This window comes from Eublepharis macularius, chromosome 17, assembly GCF_028583425.1.
Source record: "Eublepharis macularius isolate TG4126 chromosome 17, MPM_Emac_v1.0, whole genome shotgun sequence".
Lineage (NCBI taxonomy): Eukaryota > Metazoa > Chordata > Lepidosauria > Squamata > Eublepharidae > Eublepharis > Eublepharis macularius.
The window spans coordinates 27,488,517-27,516,497 of record NC_072806.1 but is presented as its reverse complement, the minus strand read 5'-3'; the positions used below and the strand labels follow the sequence as shown (position 1 = coordinate 27,516,497).

The following is a 27,981-nucleotide window of genomic DNA, read 5'->3' as shown; positions in this document are numbered from 1 at the left end:
GAGCATTGGATACATGCCTGATGTGGAGCTGTCTTTTTTCTGGTAAACTGGCCAATAGTGTGCTACTGTGGACACTCCATTCCTATGGCAATACATTTGTAGCTTTCACCACCTGAGATAATGATGATGTCATGTTTGACTGTACCCACTCATCCATGCCAATATTAATTCTGATGCTTATATGCTTAGGTGCCAGTTAATGCCAGTTGTAACTCAATTATGTTCTACTGCCAGTTATTGTAATCATAAGCCTGGTGTAACTCAATTCCTTGTTGCTAGTATTATAATGGATTCTCAAACGTTCACAGGTGGCTGTCTGTTTACAACTCTGAACTTTTCCTCTGGACTATATGTCTTCCCTCTTCGTGGTGTGATAGCACAAATATGCAAAATGTTCTCACAGAAAAGAACAATGAATTGTTTGGACATTGGGAGGGGGAAGGAAAGTTGGGTAGAAAACAGACATATTTTTCCCATCTTGCCATTCTTGTCAAACTTCTACTAGAACTACTTAGTTGCTTACTTTACTCCTAAGTAGACCTTTGGACCTGAATATGGAAAAGATCTGATTTCTGAATAAAAGTCATTTAACCAAGGACCTGTGTCTTGCTATAATGATCCAGGGATCTGTCTGCTGTATTCTGTCATCCAGAGCCTGACAACAAAAGGGACCCCTTGATATAAGTTGAGATGGTAAGTGCATCAGATGGAAGTTGTAGAGGTTTTTCTTGCAAACCCCACCCAAGCTGGAAACAGGTTAGACCAGCAATGGAGAGGCCTCATCTGTAGCCTGGCAAAGTGAACCACAGAGGTGAAGGATGACATAAGCCCCATGCTGTTAGATGCAGCATGAAGGACAGCACCAGCAGAAGCTTTGTTCAAGGAAAATTAGGCTTTGCTGAGCCCAGCGCTGCCCATATAAATTGTACAGGCTTTACTAAATGTGACTTCTCTCTGATGACATGTAGGCTAGGGTACGTAAGGTTAGTTATACATGGAGCCATGAGAAGTCAATTGTCTATGGAGGGAAAGATGATTATTCCTTGACAGCAAAGACATGCTGCTACCACTGCCATGCACTTGGTGAACATCCCTGGAGCAGTGAAGAGGTTGAAAGGCAAACCATGTACTTATAGTGGGCGTATCCCACGACAAGATAAAGGTGTGATGTTATGGCCAAATTGAGATGTGAAAGTAGGTATCTCTGAGGTCAATAGAGGCAAGCCAAGATCCCACTGTTAGGAAGGGAAGGAGGGATGCTACACATGAAGCTGCCTTACACTACGTGAGACTGCTGACCTGTCAAGACCTATATTGTCTTCCCTGACTGGCAGCGGAGCTCCATGTAGGGGTCTTTCACATCACCTACTACCTGATCGTTTTACCTGGAGATGCTGGGGACTGGATCTGGGATCTTCTGCATGCAGTGCTCTCTACCACTAGGCCACAGCTCCTCTGATCAGGTTAAAAAAGATAAGACTATAAATGAAGGTGGGATATATATGAAGTAAATAAATAATAATAGTAATAGTCCAAAATAGAGGGACAAAGATATGTGGGAAAAACTAAAGAAGGGGGGGATTATTTTTCAAAGTGGATGTGGGGGAGGATTGAACCTGTACTGTCCCATAGCAAAGAAAGCTAGCTATTGTGCAACATTCCTGTATGGTTGAGGGTGGTATCTGATTTCCTGGAAAGGGAACCTTTAAAAAATGTGCACAGACTGCCAAATGTAAAGAAGAAAGAACCTGATACATTCATGCATAACATACTTCAACAGTTTTAACAAGGGAAATACTAGAAAAATAATCTGAATTATTACAGGACAGAGAAGGGGGACACTTGAAGAGGTATGTGCTTATTAAGCAGAAATAAAAAACAAAAAGAGTACAGCCATGAGGCAGAGTTTGTTGAGAGTGATGCTGGAGCACACAATATGCCCTGACGTGTTGAAAGTACTCAGAGCCCCTCGGAATGCTAAATGTAGCATTCATTTTGACAAAGGCAATTTGATACCTTGTGTGTCAATACTGCTCAGCCAACATTTGGAGATAAGTGGTGATTATTACAACATAAGCTGTCACAATGGAAAGGTCATTATCCAATATTTTTTTACAAAATCTCTTCCCTGGTGAACATCCTCAGCCACAAGAGTTTACTAGAGAGGATTCTCTGATCTAACAGCACACACTTGTTGGTATCTGTGGGAGTCACTGTCAAAATTCCAACAAGATATGAAGTATAATGTTTTCAAATAGAAGAAACAATGTATTGGATCAGATCAAAACCTACACCTTGAGCAACACTGTGCTATCCTAAAAAGTGAGGGAGGATGTACAAAAAGAGAGGAAGGCGCAAGATGGCTAAACTATGAAGTTTTCCACTTGGTTTATCTAATAACAATGTAAGTGGGCTTGCACCAATCACAACAGCAATAAAACCAGTCCACCTCCATTTAGGGGATTTTCCCAGACATGCAGAAAAATGACTGTGCCACCTAACCAAAACCATAAAGGGGGTGGGGGAGCAAACTCACAAAGACAAGAAGAGTGCAACGCTGAGAGTAGCTGGCAGTCAGTTGGGGGGGGGGGAATTAGACAAGCCACTGGGAACCTACAAAATCCCGGGGGAGGGGCAGAGGGGGAGAGTGGGTTTCCAAATTGTTCCCTCTTCCCACAGTCCCTCAAACTTGTATTACATCTAGTAGTAAAGTGACTGATTCCCTAAAAATCATAAGAGCAGCAGAACCAGGTCACCCACAAAGCAGAGATTTCTTTTGTTGGGGAGGGGGTCCTCCACAGACAAGGCAGAAAATATGATTATCAATTAAGGAGCGCCCCCCCCCCTCCGCTCCTTCACCACCCTAATGAGGACTGAACATGCTCCAGGAGGCAAAGAACGTTAGAGCAGCTGACAATAAAAAAAGAACAGAGAAAGAATAAAAAATGGGCTTGCTCAAGCTGTTAAACCGCACAGAATGGTATGAAAGGGGTGATTTCTCAATGGTTTACCCCCACCCTCAGCTTCCATCTTGTTCCCTCAAATACTGGCGTTCGTGGTCGAGTGCCTATCGGCACTGCAGCAGCCACTAATGAGGTAGAAGGTTCTATGAACTCGGGAATTCCCTGGGTATGGAAAATAAAAAAAAGACATTGGGGAGACAAGACATTGGGGTGTGTGTGCTGAGGAGAACTGAGTATATCCCAGGAGCCACCAAATGAGGCAAATAGAGGAGATAAGGAAAGTGGCCTGTTGAACTAGCAACTTACGAGTCTCCTGGAAGGTGAGATTAGGGCTAGGGAGACGGGCATAAGGCACCCCCCCCCCCGACACACACACCATTTATACAGCATGGGGAAGAAACGGCTTTTTGCTCCCAATTTCAGTATTCAAAGCAGCTATGCTATAGCACTATTTTGCTAAGGCTCTGCATGAGGTCAACAGGATGTTAACTCATTCAACCTGAATTTAGCAGTGCTACCCTACAATGCTAGGGAAGGCATTTCCTATTTTTTTAACCCCTCACACCATGCATTTTCTTGGTTGGGAATCAAACTGGTTTATGGCCCGGTTAGTGTACAAAACTGAGGGTATAGTTATGAAAATATTCCTATAACATAAGCACTGAGCCAAGGGCCCTTTTCCAAATGTAGCCATTTTTGTCAAGCAGCGAGAAAAGGAAGGCCCTGCAAGCCCTGTCGGATCTCTGCAGCTGCCACTGGCACATCAGACAGCACCCAAGTGATGAAGACGAAACAAGCGCCCTGAAGCTCTCACCCGACCATTGAACGCATAAGCAACGCGAGGTGACTGACCTTTTCCTTCAGTTCTCCAAGATAAGCAGCATTCTGCCCAAGAATGGTCTCTGCTGACTCCTGGAAGCAAGTTACCCACTGATTGTCCTGAAAGTCGGCCACATTTAACTGGGGGGGAGAGAAAAGAAAAAATGCCAACATTCCTCAGTCTTGCACTTGACTGGACACAAATGCTTGATACTAAAGCCTCCTCCCACAACAGGCCTGCCTACCCTTTCCAATCAGTGCACTGTCCTTGTTCCCTTTGTCTTCTGGTTGTGGACAACAGCCCCCAAACACCTCAAGTACGCACCCAGAACCAGTGCTTCATACAGCAGCTGGGCCTGGAACACCAGCAGCCACTACAAGCAGCCAATGACAGCGCCCAGAACAGCAGGTCAAGAGGGGAACAGGTGCACCCTAACCCTCCTTTATTGGTTACTGTTTGTTCACAGCAAACACAGAAGGGGAGACCGAACACATGCTCTCTGTTTCTGTAGCAGCTATCTGCACCCAAATATCTCTTGAAAAACTGAAAGAGGACCTAAAGCATGGATGTGCAGCTGAGAAGGTCTCCATGGCCAGGTGTGCTTGGAATGAAAAGCGGCTGGGCAGAGAGACCAGAGGGCAATTTATAAAATGTGCATGTTCAACTTCTCCTGTTTTGGTGTATGTGGACCCCAGGAGGTCAAAAAAATCCCATGGCTGCCCCAAGTCTCCACTCGGTGATGTCCCCGCTTCCCCTTGCTCCTCAGGGTGACCAAAAACAAACTGGGTAACAATTGCTGCCACCAATGAATGTGAAAAAAGAATATTCTAATAGATGGATTTGAACATCTAGCACTATGTATCTGGGTTGCCGTTTAGAGGCTCTGTCTAGTTGCATCTCCTGCTTTGGGGCTTGGGGCACCTCTGGAATTCTGACAGTGTGATGGGTGCAACCACAAAATAGCTGCCATGGGATGCCAAGCTGACCACAAAATTGTTGCCACAGGAGATAGAGCCACACACAGAGAGGAAGCTCAGTGCAGGGGAGAAGGAGATAATTAAAAAAAACAGCAGGAAAAAGGAGTGAGGAAGAATAAAACCAACATAGTGGTAGTAGCTGCCGCTGAAACAATGTTATTTTAATTTGCCCAGCCAATCAGATCTCCAGCTGCCAATTAGAAGTCCTGCTGGGCAAGTGCCACGCCTGCTTTCTAAATATACTTGGTGGACACCGGGAAAGGTGTTGACACCCTAGCACCCACAGGCACTGGGTTGAGGACCATGGTTCTAGGCAGTAGATGGTGCTCTGGGTATTTAGCTGACCCTCAATGATGGGGTGGGGAACAGAGAAGGTGGTCAATCCAGGCAGTGGTATATGTTAACCCTGAAGGCAAAGAGAGGCTATTAGAGTGGTCATGATTCTGGCAAAGACTTATGGGACTGAGGAGAGGTTGAATAGGGGACTCTCTACTGGTAATCGGTACTGCGACTCTGTGGTACTTCCTGTGGAGGCAGTGAATGGGAACATGGAGCTCTGCTTTCTTGAGATCATCTGATGAAAGGACCCCACCCGCAGCCACAAGAAGAGCCTCTACAATGTTTCTGAGGTCTCCATCTGGAATTTCCTCTTCCTCAAAAGCTAGAATATGAACTTAAGCTTTTGTGTCTGAGGTACTGGCTCTAACTCTAACAACATTTGATTTATATACTGCCCTTCAGGATGACTTAACACCTACTCAGAGCAGTTTACAAAGTATGTTATTATTATCTCCACAACCAAATACCCTGTGAAGTGGGTGGGGCTGAGAGAGCTAGAAGCTGTGACTGACCCAAGGTCACCCAGCTGGCTTCAAGTGGAATAGTGAGGAATCAAACCCTGTTCTCCAGATTAGAGTCCCGTGCTCTTAACCACTACACCAAGCTGGCTCTACAGACTGCCCAGAGGTCAAGAAGGCAACTCCAGGGGTGATTTCCTGGGGTTTGGGACTCCAGCAAAGGAATAGAGAAAGGAATATCTATTAGTATGCATGGCAAAGGTGGTCAAGGAATACCTCTTGGTGAGTGGTCAAGGGTGGGGTGGGCTCTTGTCCCTTGGGGAGGATTGCCTTTGCCAGGGGCACAGTTACTCAGCTGGCAAAGGTGTGTGGGGGGGTGTTTGCTCTGGGCCTCCTTTCTGGCATCAGCTCACTCAAATTCTGCCATAACAAAAAGTCTGGTCTGATCCATATCAGGGTTCACATCACAGTTAAACAGCCTGTGAAGCGTCTCACTCGCTAACAACTGTGCCATTTGAGGCAAAGGGGCAGAGTGGGTAGAGAAGGGATTCAATTTCTACTGTTAATATTTGGTGAAACCTTTAGCTATCACAGTGATTGGCAGAACAAAACACAGGAGAAGAACTTGAGTGCCCCATAATTCCTAAGTTGTTCTGCTCCCCCCGCCCCCCGCCAATTCCACACAAGAAATTATTTCCTCAGGGGGACAGTTTCCATACTCTCAAATGTTCTAATAAGGCGAGGCCATTTATTCAGAGAGTCTTTTTGTTTAGTTGCTCTATTAGCTGAAGTGAAGCCCCCAGTGGTAGCAAACCCTCACCGTAGCAGGCTCCCTGCATGAGAGTTTCTAAAGGCAAGACACAGGGCCCTAATTTGGAGGCACTTTTATGAGGAGAGAAGGCTGAAAAAGCAGCGGTGTTCCAAGGGTGCAAGCAGGCATCACAATGGCAGCCTTCAGACACACCGCTCTGAAGCAGGTTCCGTTAATGCATGAGACACAGAACATTACCCACAATAGAGCAAACTAAATATAGGGAGCAGCTGAATAAGGGCAATTACCACTCTCCAGAAATGTCATTCTACATTAGCTTATCTTCGAAGTGTGGGCCATCAAGCCTTCTGCACAAGCTGCAATGCTCACAAACAAGTCACATGGGCTTGCTGGATGTGAGGCCCACCGAGGGTTTGATACAGCATGAATTAGGAGGCCACAGGGCAGAGGCCCCGGCCTGGTGCGACCATCTAGGACAGCATCTAGGACAGCTTTCGACCAGGGCAAATGATTTATTCCATTTCCCCCATAGGACAGCTGGAAAACTCTTTTAACACAGAAGGCTGCTAAACTCATCACCAAAGTGTCATGGTCATATTGTCATCTGTGGGAATTTTAATATGCTGGTGCCGCATTTGCATGGCATGAGTGGTATGTTGAATGAAGTTTAATGGCATGGCAGCGCTGCGCCATACATTGCCAAAATGGTAGCTTAAAACCACAAGATGGCTAAAATGCTCAGCAATTCAGAAAAAGACGTGCATTCTGAAGCTAACATGCAGTGTAAAGAGACGATGCAAGTCCACCTGGAGAAATACTGGGGGTCCCAAGAGCTGTTTGTTTTTGCATGAAACTCTCAAGAGGGCATGGTAAGGAGTTGGGGCACCCGGCACAGATAGCAGAAGAGCCACAGTTATTGTCCTGCTGCTGCACCGTCAAGGGACTGAAGAAGGGTGAGGGAACAGAGACTGCCACGGTGGGATGGAACAGAGACTGTTTTGCCCAAACATAGATAATGCATTGTTCACATCCATGTGCAGAGGAGTAGACGTAATTTCAGAGAGCACTCACACACACAAGCTTCAGAACAACACTTACAAGCCACGGAAAGGGCCACTGATGGCAACTAGATCAGAAAAACTTTGCTCAGGCAGCTGAGCATGAAAACAGTTGCTTCCCACTCCCCACAGGAAAGGCCTCCTGGTGTAAATACACCACACACCAATGGCCCAGCTATGAAAGGTAAGCAATCAATTGATCTAGCTATGAGAGGTAGGAAAACAAAAATTGTGCCACGCTCTTCCTGGACTCACTGAAAGGATCATGCGATACTTGAAGTTGGGGAACTCCCGATCACATTTTTCACAGCGATACAGTCCATTCTGTTCATCAATCACTTTCTTATTGCAGTCTTGCGACGGACATGCCTGGTACATGCAGTTCTCCTTGCGCAAATACACCACTGTTCCCACACAACTAAAATAATCTGCCTAAAGGGAAAAGAGGGAAACCATAAAAAAACACAAACCAGGACTGGTTTGTTTATTAAATCTGCCAAGTCTCAGGGCATCATCACAGCTTGATCTCTAGACATCAGGCTGGGGGTCTGGGGTCTCACTCATGTGCCCAGTCCTACTGCCACCCTTCTCTTTGACTTCATTATCACACCTCCAACTATCCCCCGTGAGTACCTGCATGCACTGGCAATCTTAAAATCAGAAGGTTTGCACAATGTCTAAATGTATCTGTGCTATATTTAGGGCCTAAGTTAAAGTCATGCATTTATTAAATACTCTCGCACATGCCTTGAATTGTTTGAGTGGGTGTGTTTAATTAGTCAATTAACGGATTAACCATTAAGAGAATGAGCCGACGATCAGACTGGTGCCGTCTCGCCAATTTCCTCAGTTACGAGGTCTCACTTTATTGATAACCCAAACACAGAAAGACACTAGCATGACTGTGGATCGCTCTTATTAACAGTAGTTAATTTTTTTTAAGACTGCCATTTGGGCATTAATAGTTCTGCTCTGCTGGAATCAAGCATAGATTCCAATATTGTATGAATTAATGTGGGTTTTTGGTGTTATTTTTAGTTGGTTATTTATTGCAAGTTTTTGGTCATGTCCCTCTCCACCTCCAACTAAGATCCACAAGGAACAGCCCATCTCAACTGTTTCAAGAGCCCACTTTACCTTATCTCCTTGCCCGAGGTTCTCCGATTTAGCCTCATACAGAGTTTTCCAGTTGGTGTTTCCACCTGCTACAGGCCCACCCTGTGTATTAGAGATGGAGGCACATTCTTGAAGCTGCCCCTCAGAGTCAAACCTGGAAGCAAAAAGATTACTCCTAGTTCCAGGAAACAGCAACACAAGATTTTATTTTTGGTCTCTTGCATTCAATATAAGAAGGATTTTTTTAAAATCAATAGTTGCACAGGAAACAATTAGAGTAACCTGTGTATATTACTCACTTAAACAGTATTTCAAGATAAGATAATATGCTGTTTTAATTAGCGCAATACTTTATAATCTGGAGAAATGGGGACAAGCTAAGCTTTCCTTCTACACCAGCTAGTGGCCACAGTTTAACAGTGTAACTGTTTCAGAGGATGCCAGATTCAGTTAACAGACATAAAGCCACTGAGTGAAAGTTAAATTATATGCTACCATTATCTTAGCAGAAGCTTGGGAAAAATGCATACTAAGCTTCGGAGATTTCACGTCTGAAGTCAGAAGCAGCAAACCCCTGCCTATGAGATAAGTGGATGCTACCACCTTGGCAACAGAACAGCACTGCAATTTAATTTGTTTTAGTAAACCATTGGCTTTGATTCAAGCAATGCTAACAAGCAAAAGGTTGCAGCTCATGTTGGGAAAGGAAGAGAAGCTCAGTGACAGCTTATCTGGGACTGCTAGCAGCAGAGAGAAGAAGAGAAGCAATCCACTGAAACAGCAGCAAAACCCATGGGGGGGGGAACAAAGAAGTGCCTGCTTTTCTTCACACACTCAGTACATATGCAGGTATGGTTATGCTGCAGACTGCTGCAAGCTGCGCTTGTGAACACTGTTGGCTTCCCTGCAACAAAAGCCCAACACATCTATCATGATGCAAAGAAATATTCATGGACTGAAGGCTCTTAGGGAAAAATCATTTCCCAACCAACATACACTGGGGGCAGAATGTGTTTGCTAAGAAACGTTCAGAGCAAGAAGACTAGGAAGTGTGTAGACACCACTGGGCACTGCTCAGAGAAAAGCTTGTACAACTTGTATTTGCCTTTTCTGTGGACCTCAGAGCAGCTCCTGTGTCCTAAGGCTTTCCCTTTGGGTAAGCTTCCCTGGGATGTACACCATGCTGTGTTTTACCTGGCTAATGCAAGAGAAGGAAGATCTCAAGTTCAATCCCAGATCTGTCCAGCTAAAGGATGCAGGGAAGCAGGCATTGGGTTCTTGATCCAAGAATCCAGAGAGTCACTGCCAATCAGACTATACCATGCTAATCTAGATGAAACAGTTCTTTTACGCAACAAAAGGAAGTTTCAAGGGAGCTCTCACGCACCCCTCCCCGACCTGAAGTTAGTGTTTGGCATTCCAGCTGCTGCTGGGGGGGGGGGGAGGGGGGAATCACTGGAGTGACAGAGCTTTACCCATCCATGAAAACAAAGAGGCCAACATTTTGAAAAGGGATGAACAATAACAATACACTTGTGCTTGTGGAGTAACACTTCTTTCTTATCCCTTTATCACATTCTCATTTAAGGGGCTTAGGGCACCATACACAGACCCCCCCTTCCTTTTCAAGAGGGAATATTTACAATGGGAGCAGAACTGTAATTATGGTCTGAAAAATTCTAGGCTGCAGTCTTCATTATACTGTTCACTGTATATATTATACTGCTTTAGATTTGAGTCCAGTGGCACCTTAGAAACCAACAAGATTTTCAGTGTGTTAGCTTTCGAAAGTCAGAGCTCCCTTCTTCAGACACAAATAAACAGCTTGGTGTCACTGTTCCACATTTTTGTAATCCCACTTTACTGTATGTATAATCCAATTTTTGGTCGCATTGCTTATTGTGTGTATTATACTGTTTCTACTGCATTGCTGTTAATGGTGTGATCCACCTTGAGCCTCAGCAACAAAGGTAGACTAAAAACAATGCAAGTTAATAAATAATCCTCAGCATTCCCATGAGGAAAGTTAGGCTGAGAGAAAGAAAAGACCAAGGTCACCCAAGGAACCTCAAGGTCCTATACTCTAACCACCACACCAGACTTGCTCTTCACCCAGCAAGTGTCGTAGATGGAAAAAGGAAGACCTGGCAACTGCAGAGACCTGAGCCTCCATATTCAAGGAGGCATCCAGGATCACTCCCAGGCTCCTGACTCTTGGGGCCGGTACAAGTACTGCCCCATCGAGGGCAGAAAGCTGGGGTCCTGAATCCACTGGTCCACGACTCAAGTACAGGATCTCCGACTTCGTGGGGTTTAATTTCAGCGGACTCTGCCTCAACCATCCAGCCATGGCTTCAAAAGCCCACTCCAGGACATCTGGGGCTGAGCCAGGCCATCCATCCATCAACAGGTATAATTGGGTGTTGCCAATTTAATGTGTTGCCATATAACCCAATTCTGAACAAGAAAATCACACGCTGAGGATAAGACTAGACTCCTTCTCCATAATATGCTAGCTTTCAATGGGCGAGGGTTTTTGTTGTTGTTGTCTAGAGGAATCATGTGAGCTCCCATACACAGTCTGATGCATCAGACACAGGTTTACCACCTCAGTGAGGGTTATGTTTCTGTTGTAGCAATAACCAGGATGCAAAGTTTGAGGTTTCTGCTTGTAAGGTTTGGGATATTCAATGCAAAAGTTGTGATCTCCTACTTAGAATATTCTACACTGCTGAATCCATTCTTCGAGGAGATTTAAGAATCCTTCCTGAATCAATAGTCACATGCCTCGGAATTCTTGATCCCATGGACAGGCCTTCTTAATGGTCCAGAGAAGCCTGCCTGGGCCACGTCTGGCTTTTGAGGTCCCCAGCCATAATAAAAATAATCTGAGACAGTGTGTCACATTTCTGTCTGACGGTGATGCTCACAAACCACAAAACGTTGTGAAACTTCTCAAATTCCAAAAAATTAACAGCTTTAGCCCCCACCTCCTGTGCTTGAGGCCCAGGCCAAATGGTTCTCCTGCACCCCACCCCCAACTGACCCTGTCCATGCTGCCACCACCACAGCTTCTCCCTGACACTTCCTTGTTTCCCACCCTCTTCTCTCTCATTTGTGCTCATTCTCTTCATCCACACACTAGTCATCCAGCACATGTGGATGCCTTTCAAAAAAAACCCTTCTGAAGCCTGAAAGGATCATGAGTATCAATCAGCCCACACTGACACTCAACACTAATAGCAGATGCCCAAAGATAGACCCCCTCTCCTCTTCTTCAGTAGGTTTTCATATTGACCATCAAATTAAACAGAAGACTTGGGGAGGGGGGAGCGGGCAGAGACAGGCTGCCTCTTCTGTCTCTGGCACAGCCTTGAGTGTGCCAAGAGCACTTAAGACGAACAATGCACCAAATGCAACTGAGTGCATTAAAGAACATCCGTTACTAATGGACTGTTGTCCTCGGCAACATGTAAGACAAAGAAAGTGTGTGTGTGCCTATTTCTACACCTGGGGATTGAGGCCCAAGGTCAAGTAACTCTCTCGCCCAAAATCTAGACATGAAATCTATGGCTAATCCAGGAATTAAGACAACGCTGGTAAATACAAGGTTTCAGTTCTGGGATTAACTACAGAATACCTAGCAAATCAGGAGCAATGTTGTTTCCCTCCCAGGAATCTGCACCCTGGCAGCACCAGCAGGCAATCTGGGAATGGTGTTGTCAACAGCAAAATGCCCTTTTGACATTATGTCAAATGCCGAACAATGCTAGAGAGAACTCAGAATAAGAAAGAATCCTTCTCATCAATCTTTGAGTGAACTGACTCCAGCAAGAAATGCAAAAGGAAAAAGTCATTCAAAACAGCCCTCCAAGCAAGACCAGTCCAAGATATCAGAGGCAGAAAATCTAAACAATCCCTTTGTAACAATTAACATTGGATATAACCTACTGGGAGGTTTTCCCAGGCAAATCTCTCTGAAGCAAGCAGAGGCTTCAGATTTGGGTCAGATTTGTCTCACACAGTGACATGCTTAATGGGATCCAAAAATTGCCAACAGGGCCTGGGACACTAAGAGCTGCTTTTTCCGGCATTGTTTCAACACCAAGTTCTTTGAAGTTCATTACAGGAACTCAACTGTGTCAGGTTACAGTAAGGCCTCTTTCTCCTAGTATCCTGTATCTGAAGGCAAGCAGAGCCCTCCTCCCACCCCCAATTTACTTAAGCAACAGACAGCCACTGAATTAAGAGAAGCAAGGATACCATCCACGCAGCTTGAAGGATTCTGGACTGTCTGGGTTCACAATGATGGTACTTGATGAAAGGACAGACAGACTCCGGCCACCAAAATCCGAAACTCTGGCCCCCTTAATGGCCACCACAGGCTGCCGAGAGCCATCAAATTTTTCAGCCTGCAAAGATACAGATGTTAGGCGATGCTCTTCTCACAGAGTGAGTGGACTTGCACACAGAGCCAGGTTTAATCTAAGCATTCCAGCATATGTTTATTGTATGTATTTGTCATCTCGCCAGGGACTTCATTGAAGTGGCTCGTAAAATAAAACAAAATCAAATCAAAAAGCCCTAAACTCCTTTAAATTAGTGATCATTACAAACCAGCCAAGAAAACACAAAATCGCATAAAAGCTGAGAAGCAGAAAATATTAGGATCGTTTAGGGTGTCAAACAACAGTCCTCAGGCTACACGCAGATTGTAAAATCAAATAAAAAGATCAACCCTTTAGTTAACAGCCTATACAAAAACAAACATTTTGGCCTGAAGCCTAAAAGCAAGTAGAGCAGGCACCATGTGAGCCTCAAGGAGAACAGCATTCCACAGGTAAGGGGCCACCACTGAGGAAGCTCTGGTCTCTGGTCACCATGTCTTACTGCTGGGGGGGTGGGGCACACAGAGAGCTAGGCTTATGAGGAAGATCCAGCAGCATTCTACAGGATCCAGCAGCACTCCCAAGCTACAGAGCAACGCTGTTCATTCACCAGCAGCACCTTGAGTGTTGTCTGGAAAGAGTGTCAGCTGACTGGCCTTCTGCCATTCAATTACTGTCTCCAGGCATCTGCTCAGAGCTTTCACAAACCCACCCAACTCGGCTGTTAAGGAGAAACAAACCTGAGTCTCATCTACATATTGGTGGCATCTCTCTCCAAATCCTTGGACGAGCTTTCCCAGTGGTTTCACAAAGATGTGAAAACACACTGGAAACAAGATGGATCCACTTGCTTTCCCCACAGCCATGAGGAACTTAAAAAGCACGTGGAGGCAGATAAGGTATGAGACTATGGTGCGAGAGCAAGGGCTCCCACCTCCCCTCCCAACTGATTTGGCTTGGGAAAACATGGGGGGTAGGTGCCCCTCCTCCTCCATACTACAGGGCCTGCCAACTCTAGCCCTTGCAGACTTTTAAAATAACATTCAAAGCAGCTGTGAGAAAGTGAGTCACGTCTGGGAAACTTTCACCTGGCTCATTAAAAAATATATTGTATAGCTTAGCCCTGAACGGCACAGAAATTGGTATTTGCTACCTGCCTGCAGAGCTTCCCATTTTGCAACTCCAATGCTACAAATCAAGGTAGGAAGGACAGACACAGTAAGCAGACTTTTATTATTAACCTGGATAAACATCTGACCATGAAGCAATTAACACCAAGGAATCTGGAACCCTCTCCATTTTTTGCAGAAAATTAGCAAGTGAAAAATTTTCCTAGCTTGCAACTATGGAGAGTTGACAAGAGTCCGTTCAAGGCAGAACAGATACTGCCAATAATCTAACCACCATCTCCACCCCAGTGCCAAAGGGGGTGCTGGCTTCTTGTCCCAATGATGGAACATTAGTTAGAGACTGCTCACTTCAGCAGGAATTCAGCTCCGATTCAGCTTTCAAAAATAAAGACAACTTACTTCAGCTCCCCACAGTGTGACTGTCACCATTTTCCCAGACATATCCACCAGGTGTATATTCCTCTTGGACACTTCTCGATTGGAAGCCTTCACTATAATTTTTCTGTCATCCTCGAAGCTCTTGCAGATTCCAAGTACATCTGAAAGGTAACCAAGGAATCCATGAAGGATATCATGACTGTAACAGCAACCCAGATCTTCTAAAAAAATTCTCGTTTTTATATCTTTGGCAACAAGGACTCTCCAAGAGAAAGACCTAGGCTAATCCTCTGGATTCAAGTATATGCAATCTGACCCCTATGAACAGGTAATCCCACTGAAATCAGTTAAGAGTAAAAAAAATCTCCTCCCTTAGCGCAATACAGCCAGGATAGAGCACAAGTTTCCAACACACTCTGTAGCTAATCACAAGTCAGCTATAGCAGCATTACACCCCACAGGCAGATCACCCATTTCTTTGAGAACATGGCACACAGCATGGGGCTACATCATTTCAGCTTCATGTTAGGCATACTTAGAATACACAAATGAGAACTTGATGGTGACTCTGGCTAAGGCTGATAAATCTAGAAAAAGCATCTCGCTGACACTCACATTTGTACAACTCTTACATCTGTGCCATCTCAGGATTCAGACACCCAAGGGTGCTGTCCAACTCCGTTCTTCCAACTGAGGATCCAAGAATAATGCACCCCTTACAAGCAACAAGGAAGAGAGTAGATGGGGCTGTTCTCTGCTTCAAAAGCTATCTCCAGTCCAGATATCTCCACTAAAGTGGTAACAGCATATTAGCTTCACTATCTTTTCAACAGCTACTGACAATTTACCACCCAAGAGCACCAACACTGCTTTGTCAGGGGGTGGGGGGACAACTCCCCACATGCTGGCAAGCCTCCACCAAAAACTAGGGAACATAGCAGGTTGCACAGCCACTTTCTGTGCAAGTATCTGGATCTTTACTGTTGCTACTAGCTGAAAACTCACGACTTCTTTTGGTTTGTAGGATCCAAGCCTGCCCACAGGAAGCAGTAGAAACTGAGACTGCAGAGAGTATCCCAATGCTGCCTATAAGGACAAAGTCGGTATGGTTTCAATGCCTACACTTACAACCAACCAGGGAGGGAGGGAGGGAGGGAGGGAGGGGACAGGAACTCCAAGGACACCGTCCTGGCCCCAATGTCTTAATCTACAGATGTAAAATTTCTGGAAACTTTGAAGCCATGGAAAAACATTTTTGTTCCTTGTTATAACACAGACATGTTGGGAAAAACTGAAATACATACATTATTTACTTTTTAAAAATCAAGCCTAATCTTATTTTACTGGTTTAACATAAAATGCATCATTTGTAATTTAGAATATGGAACTGTATTACTTGGCATATTTATAAAATGAACTTGTGGGCCTAGAAGCCACAAGTTCCATTATAATTTCCCCTATTTTTAGCATCTGGTCTTCTTAACAGGGGCAATGTGTTTAATAGATTCTCTCTCTCTGCGGGATCAAAAAAAGTCCAGTAGCACCTTTAAGACTAAACAATTTTATTGTAGCATAAGCTTTCGAGAATCAAGTTCTCTTCGTCAGATGCATGATACAGAGACTGGTCAAATACAGAAGAGGAGGGAGAGAAGGGGAGGAGAGAGAAGAGGCAATTGGGGGGGGGAAGGGGGAGGGTGCAATCAAAACATTCCTTTGCTAGTATATGTAAACATCTCCTTTTAGTGTGTGTATCAGTTGGCTTCAAAGGAGTTTGCCCTGTTAGTTTGTAGCAGCCAAACAGCTAGACCATCCAATTCCAATGCAGTATGAGCCTTCGATAACCACAGCTCTCCCTTCCAGATGCATCTGACAAAGAGATCTGTGGTTCCCGAAGGTTATGAGGAGGGGAAGAGGTTGTAAACTGCTTTGGGTTCCCCACTGTGGTGAAAAGTGGGACATAAACATCTAAATAAACAAAAAGTGCAAACTGGCTTTTTCCATGTATGGGCACAACACATGGAGGGTTTCAGAATGCCACTCTGTGGGTAGAAGAAGCTAGTCCATCATCATGCAATTCAAGTAATGTGTTTCTTCATTTATTACCCTATTGGGAGAGCACCAACTAAGGCTACAATGTCATTATGTAGGCATCAGAAGGATGTCAAGCACAGCCGGACAACAGGACGGTCTATAAGTTTTGATTTTAAAAACTCTCTACCATAAATCAAACACACTGTAAACTGGTGCGCTCACAAGTCCTTACTTCATCTACAGATGCCTGTAGATGTTTTCAGCACAGAAGCCAAACATTACAACACAATCATTTTGACAAAGCAACAAGGACAAACCCCAAAAGTGCCTATTTAGTCCTCTTTGGCCTATTAATAACTGCAAATCAAAACCAAAGAGGCCACATATGTCAAATAAGAAATCCCATCATTTTTGTCTAGTAGGAACATAAATCATAAGGTGATGGTCGCATCTGCCAATTTCTCGGCAACAAAAAGGAGCATCCAGCCACTGCCAGTGGAATTGTCCAAACGAGAGCGTGCCCGCTTCGCTGCCCCCTCCTTGCCACAGTTTTCTTTGAAGCCCTGGACCAACCAACTCACCCACAATCGAATCTTTGTTTACATTCTCCAAGTCACTGATGGGAACAAAATCAAACTGGACTGAGGGGAGGTGCTGTGCATCCTCGCACGGTACGACAGACGTCTCATTTGTGAACGTGATCTCATAATCATTCTTCACTGTTGTGTACTGTTTGTTAGCAGTCTTCAAGTTACCCTTGGAGAAGTAATAGACCTATAGCAGAAAAAAGGTGGCAAAGCATGAGACACATCTGCAGTCACATTCCATGCGTCACAGGGCAATTTCTACCCCTCCCTCTGTTAGGGACACCTCAAAGATTATCCACACTGCCAATAATCAGCAGCTGAGAGGTGAGATCAGTGTCATGTTCTTCAGCACAAGGACAGTTGCATGTTCAAGATCAAGAAACCCCACTCCTTGCTTTGAGGTCCTGAAACAAAAACATCGAAGGAAAGCTCAGATTTTGTGGTTGAATGTATATGCCAGGTTGTATAGACAGGACAATAAGCAAGTGGCTCTCTATCAGCAGGCCATGCATCTTCCAAGAGACCACTGAAAAAGTAAAGGCTCAGAGTAAATCAAGGAATGCATGGATACAGCCCATGCCTCTCACTCTCAGGAACATCTTTAGTCACCTTTGTTACCAAGTGTCCACAGAATTACCAAGTCATAATTCAGATGAGACAAGACCTTAAAAGGGGCAATGTGGCTGTACCATCATGCAGGACTCTCACACTCCTTGGCTACATTAGAATACCTGGTATGCTGCTAAGCCAGACAACTGTACTGTACCTTGTTCAACTCAATAAGGGGGAAAAACTTGTCCACTTGGTCCGTGAAGGCAGTGGCTCTGATCTCGCCCTGAAGGAAGAAGGCAGAACAACCATCAAGATTCAAGAAGGATTTCCAGATGAACACTTACCCCCCCCCCCCGCTGCTTACTGCATTATGCACGAGACTCATGAGACACCTCTCTCTAACTCAAAGGCAGCATACTGCAATGCAGAAGTTACCTGGGAGAGAGATGTAAAATTTCCAAACATTTTGAAGCCAGAGGGGGAAAAATTCTGAAAATTTTGGGAAGAAGTGGAAATATATGCATTACTTACTTTCCTACCAAACATAAACTTCTTTTACTGATTGAACATTCAATTTTCAAGCATTTTTTTTAAAAGTGTAAATAATATTGGGAACAATTAATATGCTATAATGGATTAATGACAATATATTATTAAAGAGTTAAAGAGTTTTCAAGGTTATGGTTTAACTTGATATCCAAATATGTTGGCAGTCTTATCTACTGTGAATGAAAGTGTCTCTGACTAAATAATACATTTTTGTTTAGAACAGAATTTGATTTCTATTTTCAAATTTTATTTTTTCCTATCTCCTAGATGGTAATAATTAAGATACAGATGCTATGGTAGGATAGGATACAGCAATTTTCAACTTTCTTAAGTACTGGGCACACTAGCAATTTTTCTAATAGAAAATGAAGGTATTTATACTTTCAAATTCCATAAATATGGCAAACAGTACAATTTCATATGCTAAATTATAAACAAGGTGGATTTGATTTAAATCAAACTGATTTAAATTGCAATTTAAATCACTAATCAGTAAGACTCAATTTAAATTATGGTTTTCCACATAAAAAAGGCTCACTCTTCCTGGTTGTTATAACCTTAATATTTGCAACCCAGATGAAGGTTTCATTTTTAGAACAACAACTCATGTTAGTTTTACAGTTATATCAGGAAACTAATGATTGGTTATTTACTGTTTAAAACAGATAATTATGAAATCATTGTGAGGTGAACTATCTTCAGTTTAATAGGGTAATCATTCATGTTTGGACAAATTTTCTGCTGTACTTTATTGGAAGGAAAAAAAACAATGATTAACAATAACAATTTTAATTATTTTATTTAACTTAAACCAATAACATCATACAAGATGTGTATTTGCTTAAATGTTCAAGTTTGTTAACTGATGTAGTTAAACAAAAATATTCCCAAACTGGGTCTCTTTTACAGCCTGCTGCCATTATAAGTTCTCTCTTCAAGGGAGAGAATAATAAGATACATCTCAGGCTACGGTCACAAAGATCAAGACTTCTGGAGTATTCTGCTGAAAAGGTTTTGCTTTCATTTGTACAGCTTGCCCCTCTTCCTCACACTTAGCTCTTAACATATCCTCCTTAACCAGATCTATTCCACTCCAAATCTCCTAATCATTGAACTTCTTGAAATTTAGCACTTAAGAGGTAAGGACGGAGTTGATTCTGTGTACACAGATTTGCAGAGGAACCACAGGACTGCGGTCTCTTTCTCAATTCTATATGTTTATTTTAAAACATTTTTGCTGTTAAGAAGAGGCATGTTATATCTGCAGATACCAATTCACAGTTTTAAGAGCTGCAAAACCAAGCATCTGTGATGGTATCTTCTAGATAGAAAAATTACCTAACATAATCTTACAGAAACCTCAGGAATTTGTGACACAGGGGCCCTAATGAATGAATCAATGGAATTCATTTACAATTTTTTTTAAAAAAATGCATGAATATATTCATGAAAATGAAATACTGCTCTCAAGTCATAGCCGATTCATGGTGACTCCTGATTGGGTTTTCATGGCAAGAGATTAACTGAGGTGGTTTGCCATTGCCTGCCTCTGCAACTCTGGTCTTTGTGGGAGGTTTCCCATCCAACTACTAACCAAGGCCAACCCTGCTTAGCTGCTGAGATCTGGCAAGATCAGACTCTCCTGGGCTATCCAGGTCAGGGCATACAGTCTCATGCTACATAATTAAAAATTAATCCTTATTTCATGATGAAAAAACGTTGGGCTATAATGTATCTTAAACAGGAAACTATCTTTAGATAGATTTTTCCTTAAAAAGCATTTATTAAACAAAATCTGATTTAAATTTTAAAAATCCAATTTAAATAAAAAGATCCAAGTTTTAATTTTTTTTACACATTGGTTGTTATCTATTCTGCTTATAAATGATACATTTTATGTTAAATTAGTAAAAGAAGTTTAGCTTTGATTGGAAAGTATTCTATATATTTCCAATTTCTCCCAGAATTTCCATTTTTTCCCCTTGAAATTCCCCCCCCCCTATGAATTCAAACTTTCTTCTAAGGGAGGGAACAAAATCAATATGCAGTTTCACCCCCTTCCCTTTTCTCTCCTGGCCCACGAGGGTATGAGGAAAGCTCTGCACTGCTCTGCATCTCTAGACCCAACTCGTGAGTGAGCTGATCAAAACTTCAGTCATCAGTTAATTATCAGCGGAGGCCAGTTTTGTTAGTGGAAGGTTAATGGCCCACTTACTTGTTTTTGAGACTATTTGGATATGTTAACTACAGCTGTCAGTGAAAAAAGTTGTTAGAAGGAAAGAATATCTTTAATGAAGAGCAGCTTCTGTTTGCTCAATCTTAAGTCTTCTGCAATTCCTTCATTACTTGAAAAAGTCATGTATGCCAAAGTTTCAGTAATATGTTAATATACTTACATTCAAACCAATCTCAAAAGCAAATGAATTACAATGTAACTCGTTGAAACCCTAATAAATACCCATGCTTAATTTCTTCACAAATGTCCTAAAATCTCACTAATTAAAGTTGCCTTACACTTCCCCTAAATAAGGAAGCCACAACATAGCAGTAAGTACTTTCTGCACCCTCCTGTGGGAAGGAAATACAGCTTAGGGCAGGCAGCCTGACTCACATCCATCTAAAGACTCACTAATACCTACCTCTAGTTCTACAAATTAGCAGGTGACATCACACATATGGCGGCAGCACCCTTAATGTTGTGACAGGCCTTCCCAAAATGATCATTAAAAGCGGTGCTAGAGTTCCATCAGATAAGATGTTTATGCAATAGGATTAACAACGTAATAAAAACTGTCAGTCAGAAACTCCAATAGCAAGGCGAAAAGGAGCAAAGTGAACAGCTGATAACGATGTATCAGGAGCCACCCAGGGCAGTCCTAAAAATAATTTCACAGCACGACCAATAAGCACAGGCCACCAAGCAGCTAATGGCCTGTATCCTATCACTCTGCTCAGCAAACCTCAAAGCCTTCGTCCAACATTAAGTGGCTCTTCCTCTGTAAGATATAGGCCAATGCCTGTAAATTGATCCAGATGCTCAAGCACCGAAGTTTCATGTTGATTTTAGGTGTGAGCACTTCTAAGTTTCATGCTTATTTTCCAATGGAAAGGAAATGCTAATAATGTACATAAATAAATAAAAATAAAGAGGAACTGTAAAAAGACTGGGATGGGAGTGGGAAGAGGGACAGGGTGTACAGTATGGCTTCCCTCCCACTTACCACAATGACTTGCGACAGCCGTAGGCCATTCAGCTCCCACTTGAGGTGTATGCCATATCTATACTGCATGAGTTTGTCCCTCCGTTAACTGCTGGACTTGCAAAAAAGTCATACTAGGGCCAGGGTTTTGTTCTGACTCCAGTGCTGTCAAGCCAACGATACCTAGAGGAGCAGCCTTTTGAGTTCGGACTGGGAAGGAGAAAAACGTTGGTCTACAAGGAACAGGCCCAGCAAAAGTGGTAGGGAAAGGATATCTTTATGTATATGCCTCTGCCAGCCATTCCTCTTCTAGTTGGCGGGGGGTGGCTGGAGCTGTTGATTTGAACACAGATTACTGAACAGAAGGTACTTCCACAGACCTCCACATCTCACTGGCCTCTGAAAACTGGTCCAGTCATTAGCAGGGCAGTAGCTCATTACATGCTTCTACATTTTCCTGGGGTGCAACGTGATTCTCAATGCATACACTAAAGCACTTACGCTTTCATCAACTAGCTCTATGGAGAACAGCTTCCCTTCCCCACGCGAGTTGCTCCATGTTCGTACTTGGCTTTTCTGGGTCACCCGTGCACAAATAGTCCACCTGGAAACACAGAGAAAGAATTGGAGCCCCATTAACCTACTTGAGCTAGGCCTTGCCAACGTCACCTACGTGCTTTAAATGCAGAATCTGAAAATGACCTGCAATTAACAGAATCTAAAGTAAGCAAGCAGCAAACTGCAGGCCAGCCTAGCACAGCCTTTAATTAGCAGACCCAGGGGCCAATCTCCCATATCATACCCTTGCTTCTCATATTACAGACCAGCTGCTGGGAAACTAAGCACTGTGTGGGCAACAGCCTACTTCCATCAGATGCCTGTATGGAAGTGGTGGCATTTAACCTATCCACATACACAACTCCCCTCAGAGCACAAAAGCTGTTTGACTGCTGCAGGAATAAGCTACCTATTCTTCACCCTCCTCAACAATCACACCTTCTGTTTGAGCTAGCATTTTCTGAAATGCAACACACAGACAGTAAAGGTGTGTAATAGAAGCCTGCCATGCCCAAACGTTCTGCTAAGAACACTTTGGAATGAGGGGGCCTCAGCTCCAGGGTAGCCCAAAATTTTTTAACGTGCAAGGTCCCAGCCCCAATTCCTGCTATTGCCTGCAAAAAGATCCCATGTAGCAGAGCTGTCCTTCAAAGAGGGTTAGGTACAGTCATGGAGGATAAGCAGAAGCATAGCTGCTGGCCTTGGCAGCTGAACAGAACCTCTGTGTTTTCAAGCAATGTACTACAAACACCACTTGATGGAGGCACAAGCAGGCACTATTTATCTCCTTGCAGCCTTCCCAGAGGCATCTGGTTGGCTCTGGTAGGGAACAAGATGCGGGACTAGAAGGACTTTTAGTCTCAGCCAGCAGGGCTCTTCTGATGTTTTTAGGACATGTTGTGTTTTGCTCAGAAGCAAAGCAAACTGAAAAGACAATTCAGGTCAGATTGCCCTAATTTTATGCAGTTGGTGCACCTCTCTAAACCAGAATGCATGCACTTTGGAACCCAATTTTCAAAAACAAATGCACAGACTTCAAGAGGCCACACTTGCAGCTGTGGGAGTAAACAAGGATAAGGACAGTGAAACACACAGAGGCATGGGGCAGCCCCTGGATATCACAATACATCACTCTAAGCAGTGTAAGTACTTTATGGCCACAGCAGGTTCTGTAGCTGGTTGACTTACTTGGACTGATATGGATTCAAACTGGCAATGGGTACCACTTTGGCCTGAGAGCCTCCAGGAGTGTTCAGGAAGCTGGAACCACCTGCTTTCCCAAGCATGGATGGAGGGCTGTTGTATTTCGCTGGAGGTCCTAAGGTAAGACATCTCAGAGTCAGCAACATACACTGATGAGAAATCAAAGCAGGTTGGCTAGGGTGGCTCTTCCAATCATGCATCCAACATAAAGTATAACTATTGCCACAATTGCACATTTTTTGGTATTTAGCCTCTATTTGGAACCATCCTGTTCTGCCCAAAGGGGGTAATCGCAGCAACATAAAATGAGCAGAACATGGTTGCTCTCTCTAGTCATGGATTCTCTGTAGTGTTCAGTTTTGCAAGCTACTGGGAAAAAAACCCACCCTCCAGTAAGGCTTGCTAGCTTTCCAAACATGAAAGAGTTATTCCACTAAGTATATGCTTTCACACACATAAGCAGAAGAACAAAAGCAATCCCTGCTTCACTGCTGAGACAAACAGGCATTTTCCTACAGTGAATTCCTGTTCTTAGGTGAGACAGGAACCTTTGGCACTGCCTCTTCTTGCTACAGAAGGAGGCACAGCCAGCTTGCGAAACTCCATTGCTGAATGGCTCCTCTTTCCCAGACCCCAAAAGAACAGGAATAGCCCTATGATGCCTACCAATTATCATAACTAGTTATTTAATATGAAAAAGCAACAAAAAGAAATCAGGGAGAGAGAGAGAGAGAGAGGGAATTAATGCCAGGAATCCCTACCTGCCTCCTCCATCGGTATCTTACTGTCTAGAAAAATGGGCTTGTACCATCTGAATCAAATTAGAAGTGGTCTGAATGCCCTCCTGCCTCTCCTGAGGACAGGAATTCATGCTAAGAAAAATCCCATTTTCTCCAATGAAGACAGGAGGACATTATGGAACCACTGGGATATGGAAGGGAGCCAGCATAGTGTAGTGGTTAGAATGTCAGAGTCTAATCTTCTCAATGAATACACCTATGTTCATAAGACACCTGCCCTGCAGATCTCCTCCAAGGTCACATTATCTGAGGACACCAGCACTACTCACCTAGAAGGAAGTCCCTGAATCCTGAGAGGAGACGATTTTCTCAACATTTCCTGTGTCATTTCTAAACACTATTTCAAACACCTTGATAAGAGACATAGAAACCAGTGCCCCAGGTAGCATTCCAGAAGGAAAAAGAGGAATCCTGTTGTCAGAGATACTGTCCAAACAAAATCAGAGCTCTTTCCTAATGTCAAATTTATGTCAGCCCCAATTTTGGACATGCCCAGGGTTTGAAAGGATTAACAACGTAATGAAGGCAGGCCACTTCCTGGACTAATTTTTGATATGATCAAAAGATCTAGTCTGAGAACCACTTTATCATCATGGAAAACACACTTGACAAATGACAAAGCTCCAAGCCTCATCCTCTGAAACATTCCTTGCCGAAGTAATAGCTACCAGAGTCTTCAAAGGAATTTTAGCCATCAGCAGAAATAGGGATGGGACTCTCATAAGAGCTCCAATTAGGAAAATGATCAACAATACGAGGATAAGTTGCAAGAGACGCTTGCCCTTACAGCTCAGGATGTTTTTGAGTGCTGAAACCTGCCTCTTCAAGTTACTACCGCAGAGCCCCTTTGAATGGCCCTTCCTTTAACTCTAAAACAAGTCAAGTATCTTTGTTCCCTGGAGTATTGCCTCTTCTATCACATCACTCCAGAAAGGTCTTCAGGTGACAACATAGATTCTGTTGAAGGATGAGTGGCAGAAGGGTTGTCAATACTCCATCCAAATAACCACACACTGCAAATGGTTTTTGCAGTTTCAGATGAATGACTGGGCCTTCCAAGAAGAGATTATTCCTTTCTGGAAGCAACCAACATGGTGCCACTGACATAAAAATCAACTCCAGAGGTTGGGCTGCCTGGACCACAATGGTATAATTACAATTAAGTCTGCCTTCTGGCATCTGATGCACTGAACACCCAGAGATTCAGATGGATGCCACAAAACACATAACAGAAGACCCTGATCCCATTGCTGCGCTGGGCTTCAGTGCCTTCTGCGCATTGAAAGCAAATCACGAACATCACCACCTGCCTGTTCTCTGCTGTGGTCAAAAGGTTCATGGTTACTGCTTGGGACACTCTGAGACTGAAAAATCATTGTTTCCTGTATGGTCTTCCCTGCTCAGTTAGACTGCTAGGATGTCAGAGACTTGTAGATGCTCTGCTATAGGCTTCTCTACCAACCTAATTATGAGACTGGTTTCCTAGTGAAGGCTTCATGGGCAAGGTCCTCCCTACCAGTTTATGTAAGCTTTAACCGACACCTTGGGTTGATCCAACCAGTTTATTCACTCACTCCTAATTCCCCTTCTTACTCCAGCCACCACCACACATGCTAGGATGATCCCAAGCACGGCCTTTTTGGAGGTAAAAGGGGATGCTCTTTTCCCTTTTTCAGAAGAGCTGGCTGGATCCAACCCATTTTCTGTAAGTACAAGAGGTTCTAAAGATCAGAGTTGAAGGTCTGTAGAGCTGCTTTTATAGCCCAGAGTCCAGTCAGTTTTTCTTGATTTCTGGCTGTTCCAAACTCCTTGAATGATATGAATCCTCTTACAACTCCCCCCTTGTAATTATTATTCTTTCAGATGTTTCCTGCCACTGAAGGCTCTCTTGATCTTATATGAGGTCACCCTATTTGTTTAAATTAAACAGTGATCTCCTGCTGAAGGATTAGAAGGAAATTTTAGAGTGGTCTTGTATGGAACCAGAAGTAGTGTACAGCCTCCCATCATGACATCATCACACCCTCTAATTTTGCTAGGTTCATAATGTTCTCTTGCTGAAATGATCAACAAAACAGAAGTCTTGTTTTGCTAAAACAGACTAACAGATATCCCTCTGAAATTAAGATGCTCAAATCCTCCTTATTAATTCTATCATCATCTTCTCTCTTCTGATCAGTAGTGATGTGTGTCCAGTCCAAGAATATATGATAGATGCACAAGTCCAGTAGCTGCGTTGGATATAAGGCACTCTGCCCTCTGTTCACCACAAACTTGTGTTCTTGCAGACATTGATGTGCTGTCTGGATTGTCAAGAAAGGAGCAGATAAAGAACACAGGCTTGTTTGTGAGTGAAGGGGGGGAGCAATTTAGATCTTCAATCTACTCTAGGATGGGAGAAAGGCAGCTTTAGCAACAAATGGGAAGTTAGAAAGACTGCTAAGCCCCAATTCTCACCTTTCCATCTGAATATCAAAACCCAGGATGGATTTTTAATATCGCAGACCCTTATACTGTTCCAACTCCAGTCCACCTGGTTTTTGGTTTGCTTCATGCCCTCAGCCTATAATTTGCTGCTCCTGGTTCTGGCCTTGACACTGGTAAAGTTATGTTTCACTTGGCCTTTTGGACTGAATATGCTGGGGGAGGGGGGCGCTATATCTTTCTGAGGCCATATCTTTCATGAGTATTGTATACAAAAAGATATTTGGATTATATTTACTACTTTATCGTAATGTACACCCCAAACTTGGTTTCACATTTATCATGTACTGGTTTTAATGTTTACTCTGTGTGAACCCGTATTTTCAATTATGACTACCAATGAAGAGTTCTTCACAAAATACATTTGTTTTTCTTACTTATCTGTCATAATTAAAAGTGTACTTTATGTTTTGTGTATGATATATTAACAGAAATTTGTTGTATGAGTGTTTTGATACATGTGTACCACCTGTGTTTTCCACCTGTGTTTGGAGAGATATACACACACATATTTGCTTTCCTACAACTTTTTGCCTTTCAGATATCTGGCCTCTTGACATGTGCTTGTAGCTCTGTGGGTCTCATGTCTAGGAAGGTCAAATACTACAGCTCTCAGTCTTTGGGGACCCTGACCTGGATAGCCCAGGTGAGTCTGATCTCATCAGATATCAGAAGTTAAGCCAGGTCAGCCTTGGATAGTAACTGGATGGGAGAACTCCAATGAAGACCAGGGCTGCAGGGGCAGGCAATGGCAAACCACCTCTGTTAGTCTCTTGCCATGAAAACCCCACTATGGGTCCTCGGAAGTCAGCTATGACTTGAGGGCACTCTGTACCACCACCAGTCTTTGGGGCTGTCAGCATGTTCAAAAAGGCTGGTAAAGCCTTCACCTTCTTCTCTTCCTTCTTAGAGGCTAGGAGGGCCTTCTTTGTAATATTTTGTTTCCATCAGCACTGCCTTGAGGATTCCTCCAAAAAGCTTGTTGGCCATGAGCCTTGACAGCACCCCTGAGTCAACATCCTAATGACACAACCAAATGTTCCTTCTGACCACCATGTTTGATGCCATGACTCTGGAGTCAAGCTTCATTTCATCCAGTGAATGCTGCAGCCAATAAAATTTCATTAAGGCTACCATCTACTGACATAAGTAGCTTGATATCAAGGTCAATACCAGTCCTTCCACAGGGGCATTAGCCTTGCCAGCACTGAGCCTATAACAGAGACTATAAGGGACACCAACATCATCTCAGGTTTTCTTCAGTGCTGTCTCCATGTGCTTGTCACAGGTATCTCTTGGTCTCATCCCATCTCCTGAAAGAATTACAGCTGTAAAAGAGAGTGTTGTCAACTGGGACGTCCACTGAAAGTGCCTTAAGCCACATCACGACCTCCACTGGCAGAAAACAGAGACTGATCAGTCAGTGTGTTGTTTTTGGCCTGGAAAGGCAGACCACTCCACCTTGACATACTCATCAAAGACCCAGGAAGAGAGAACAGTTTTGCTGGCTTCCAGGTATGGACTGTGAGTTTGGGCAAAAGCTCTATCAGGAAGGAGCAGCCAGCCTGGAAGTCTTCCTGGTTAAATTCTTCCTCTAATAAATCTCCTTCTTCCCCAA

At 43.6% G+C, this 27,981-nt stretch overlaps 1 protein-coding gene across 1 annotated transcript in view; it reads right to left on the bottom strand.

Moving 5' to 3' along the window:
- The window catches only part of RPA1 (replication protein A1), a 62,977-nt gene that overhangs the window by 11,221 nt on the left and 23,775 nt on the right, over positions 1-27,981 (bottom strand). Inside the window, exons 7-15 of the mRNA XM_055001949.1 lie at positions 23,065-23,194; positions 21,820-21,922; positions 17,784-17,852; positions 17,012-17,204; positions 14,421-14,560; positions 12,767-12,915; positions 8,525-8,657; positions 7,643-7,819; positions 3,816-3,923 (exon numbers count right to left, since the gene is read on the bottom strand). Of these exons, the coding sequence (XP_054857924.1) occupies positions 3,816-3,923; positions 7,643-7,819; positions 8,525-8,657; positions 12,767-12,915; positions 14,421-14,560; positions 17,012-17,204; positions 17,784-17,852; positions 21,820-21,922; positions 23,065-23,194 (1,202 nt within the window). The remainder of the gene's footprint in view (positions 1-3,815; positions 3,924-7,642; positions 7,820-8,524; positions 8,658-12,766; positions 12,916-14,420; positions 14,561-17,011; positions 17,205-17,783; positions 17,853-21,819; positions 21,923-23,064; positions 23,195-27,981) is intronic.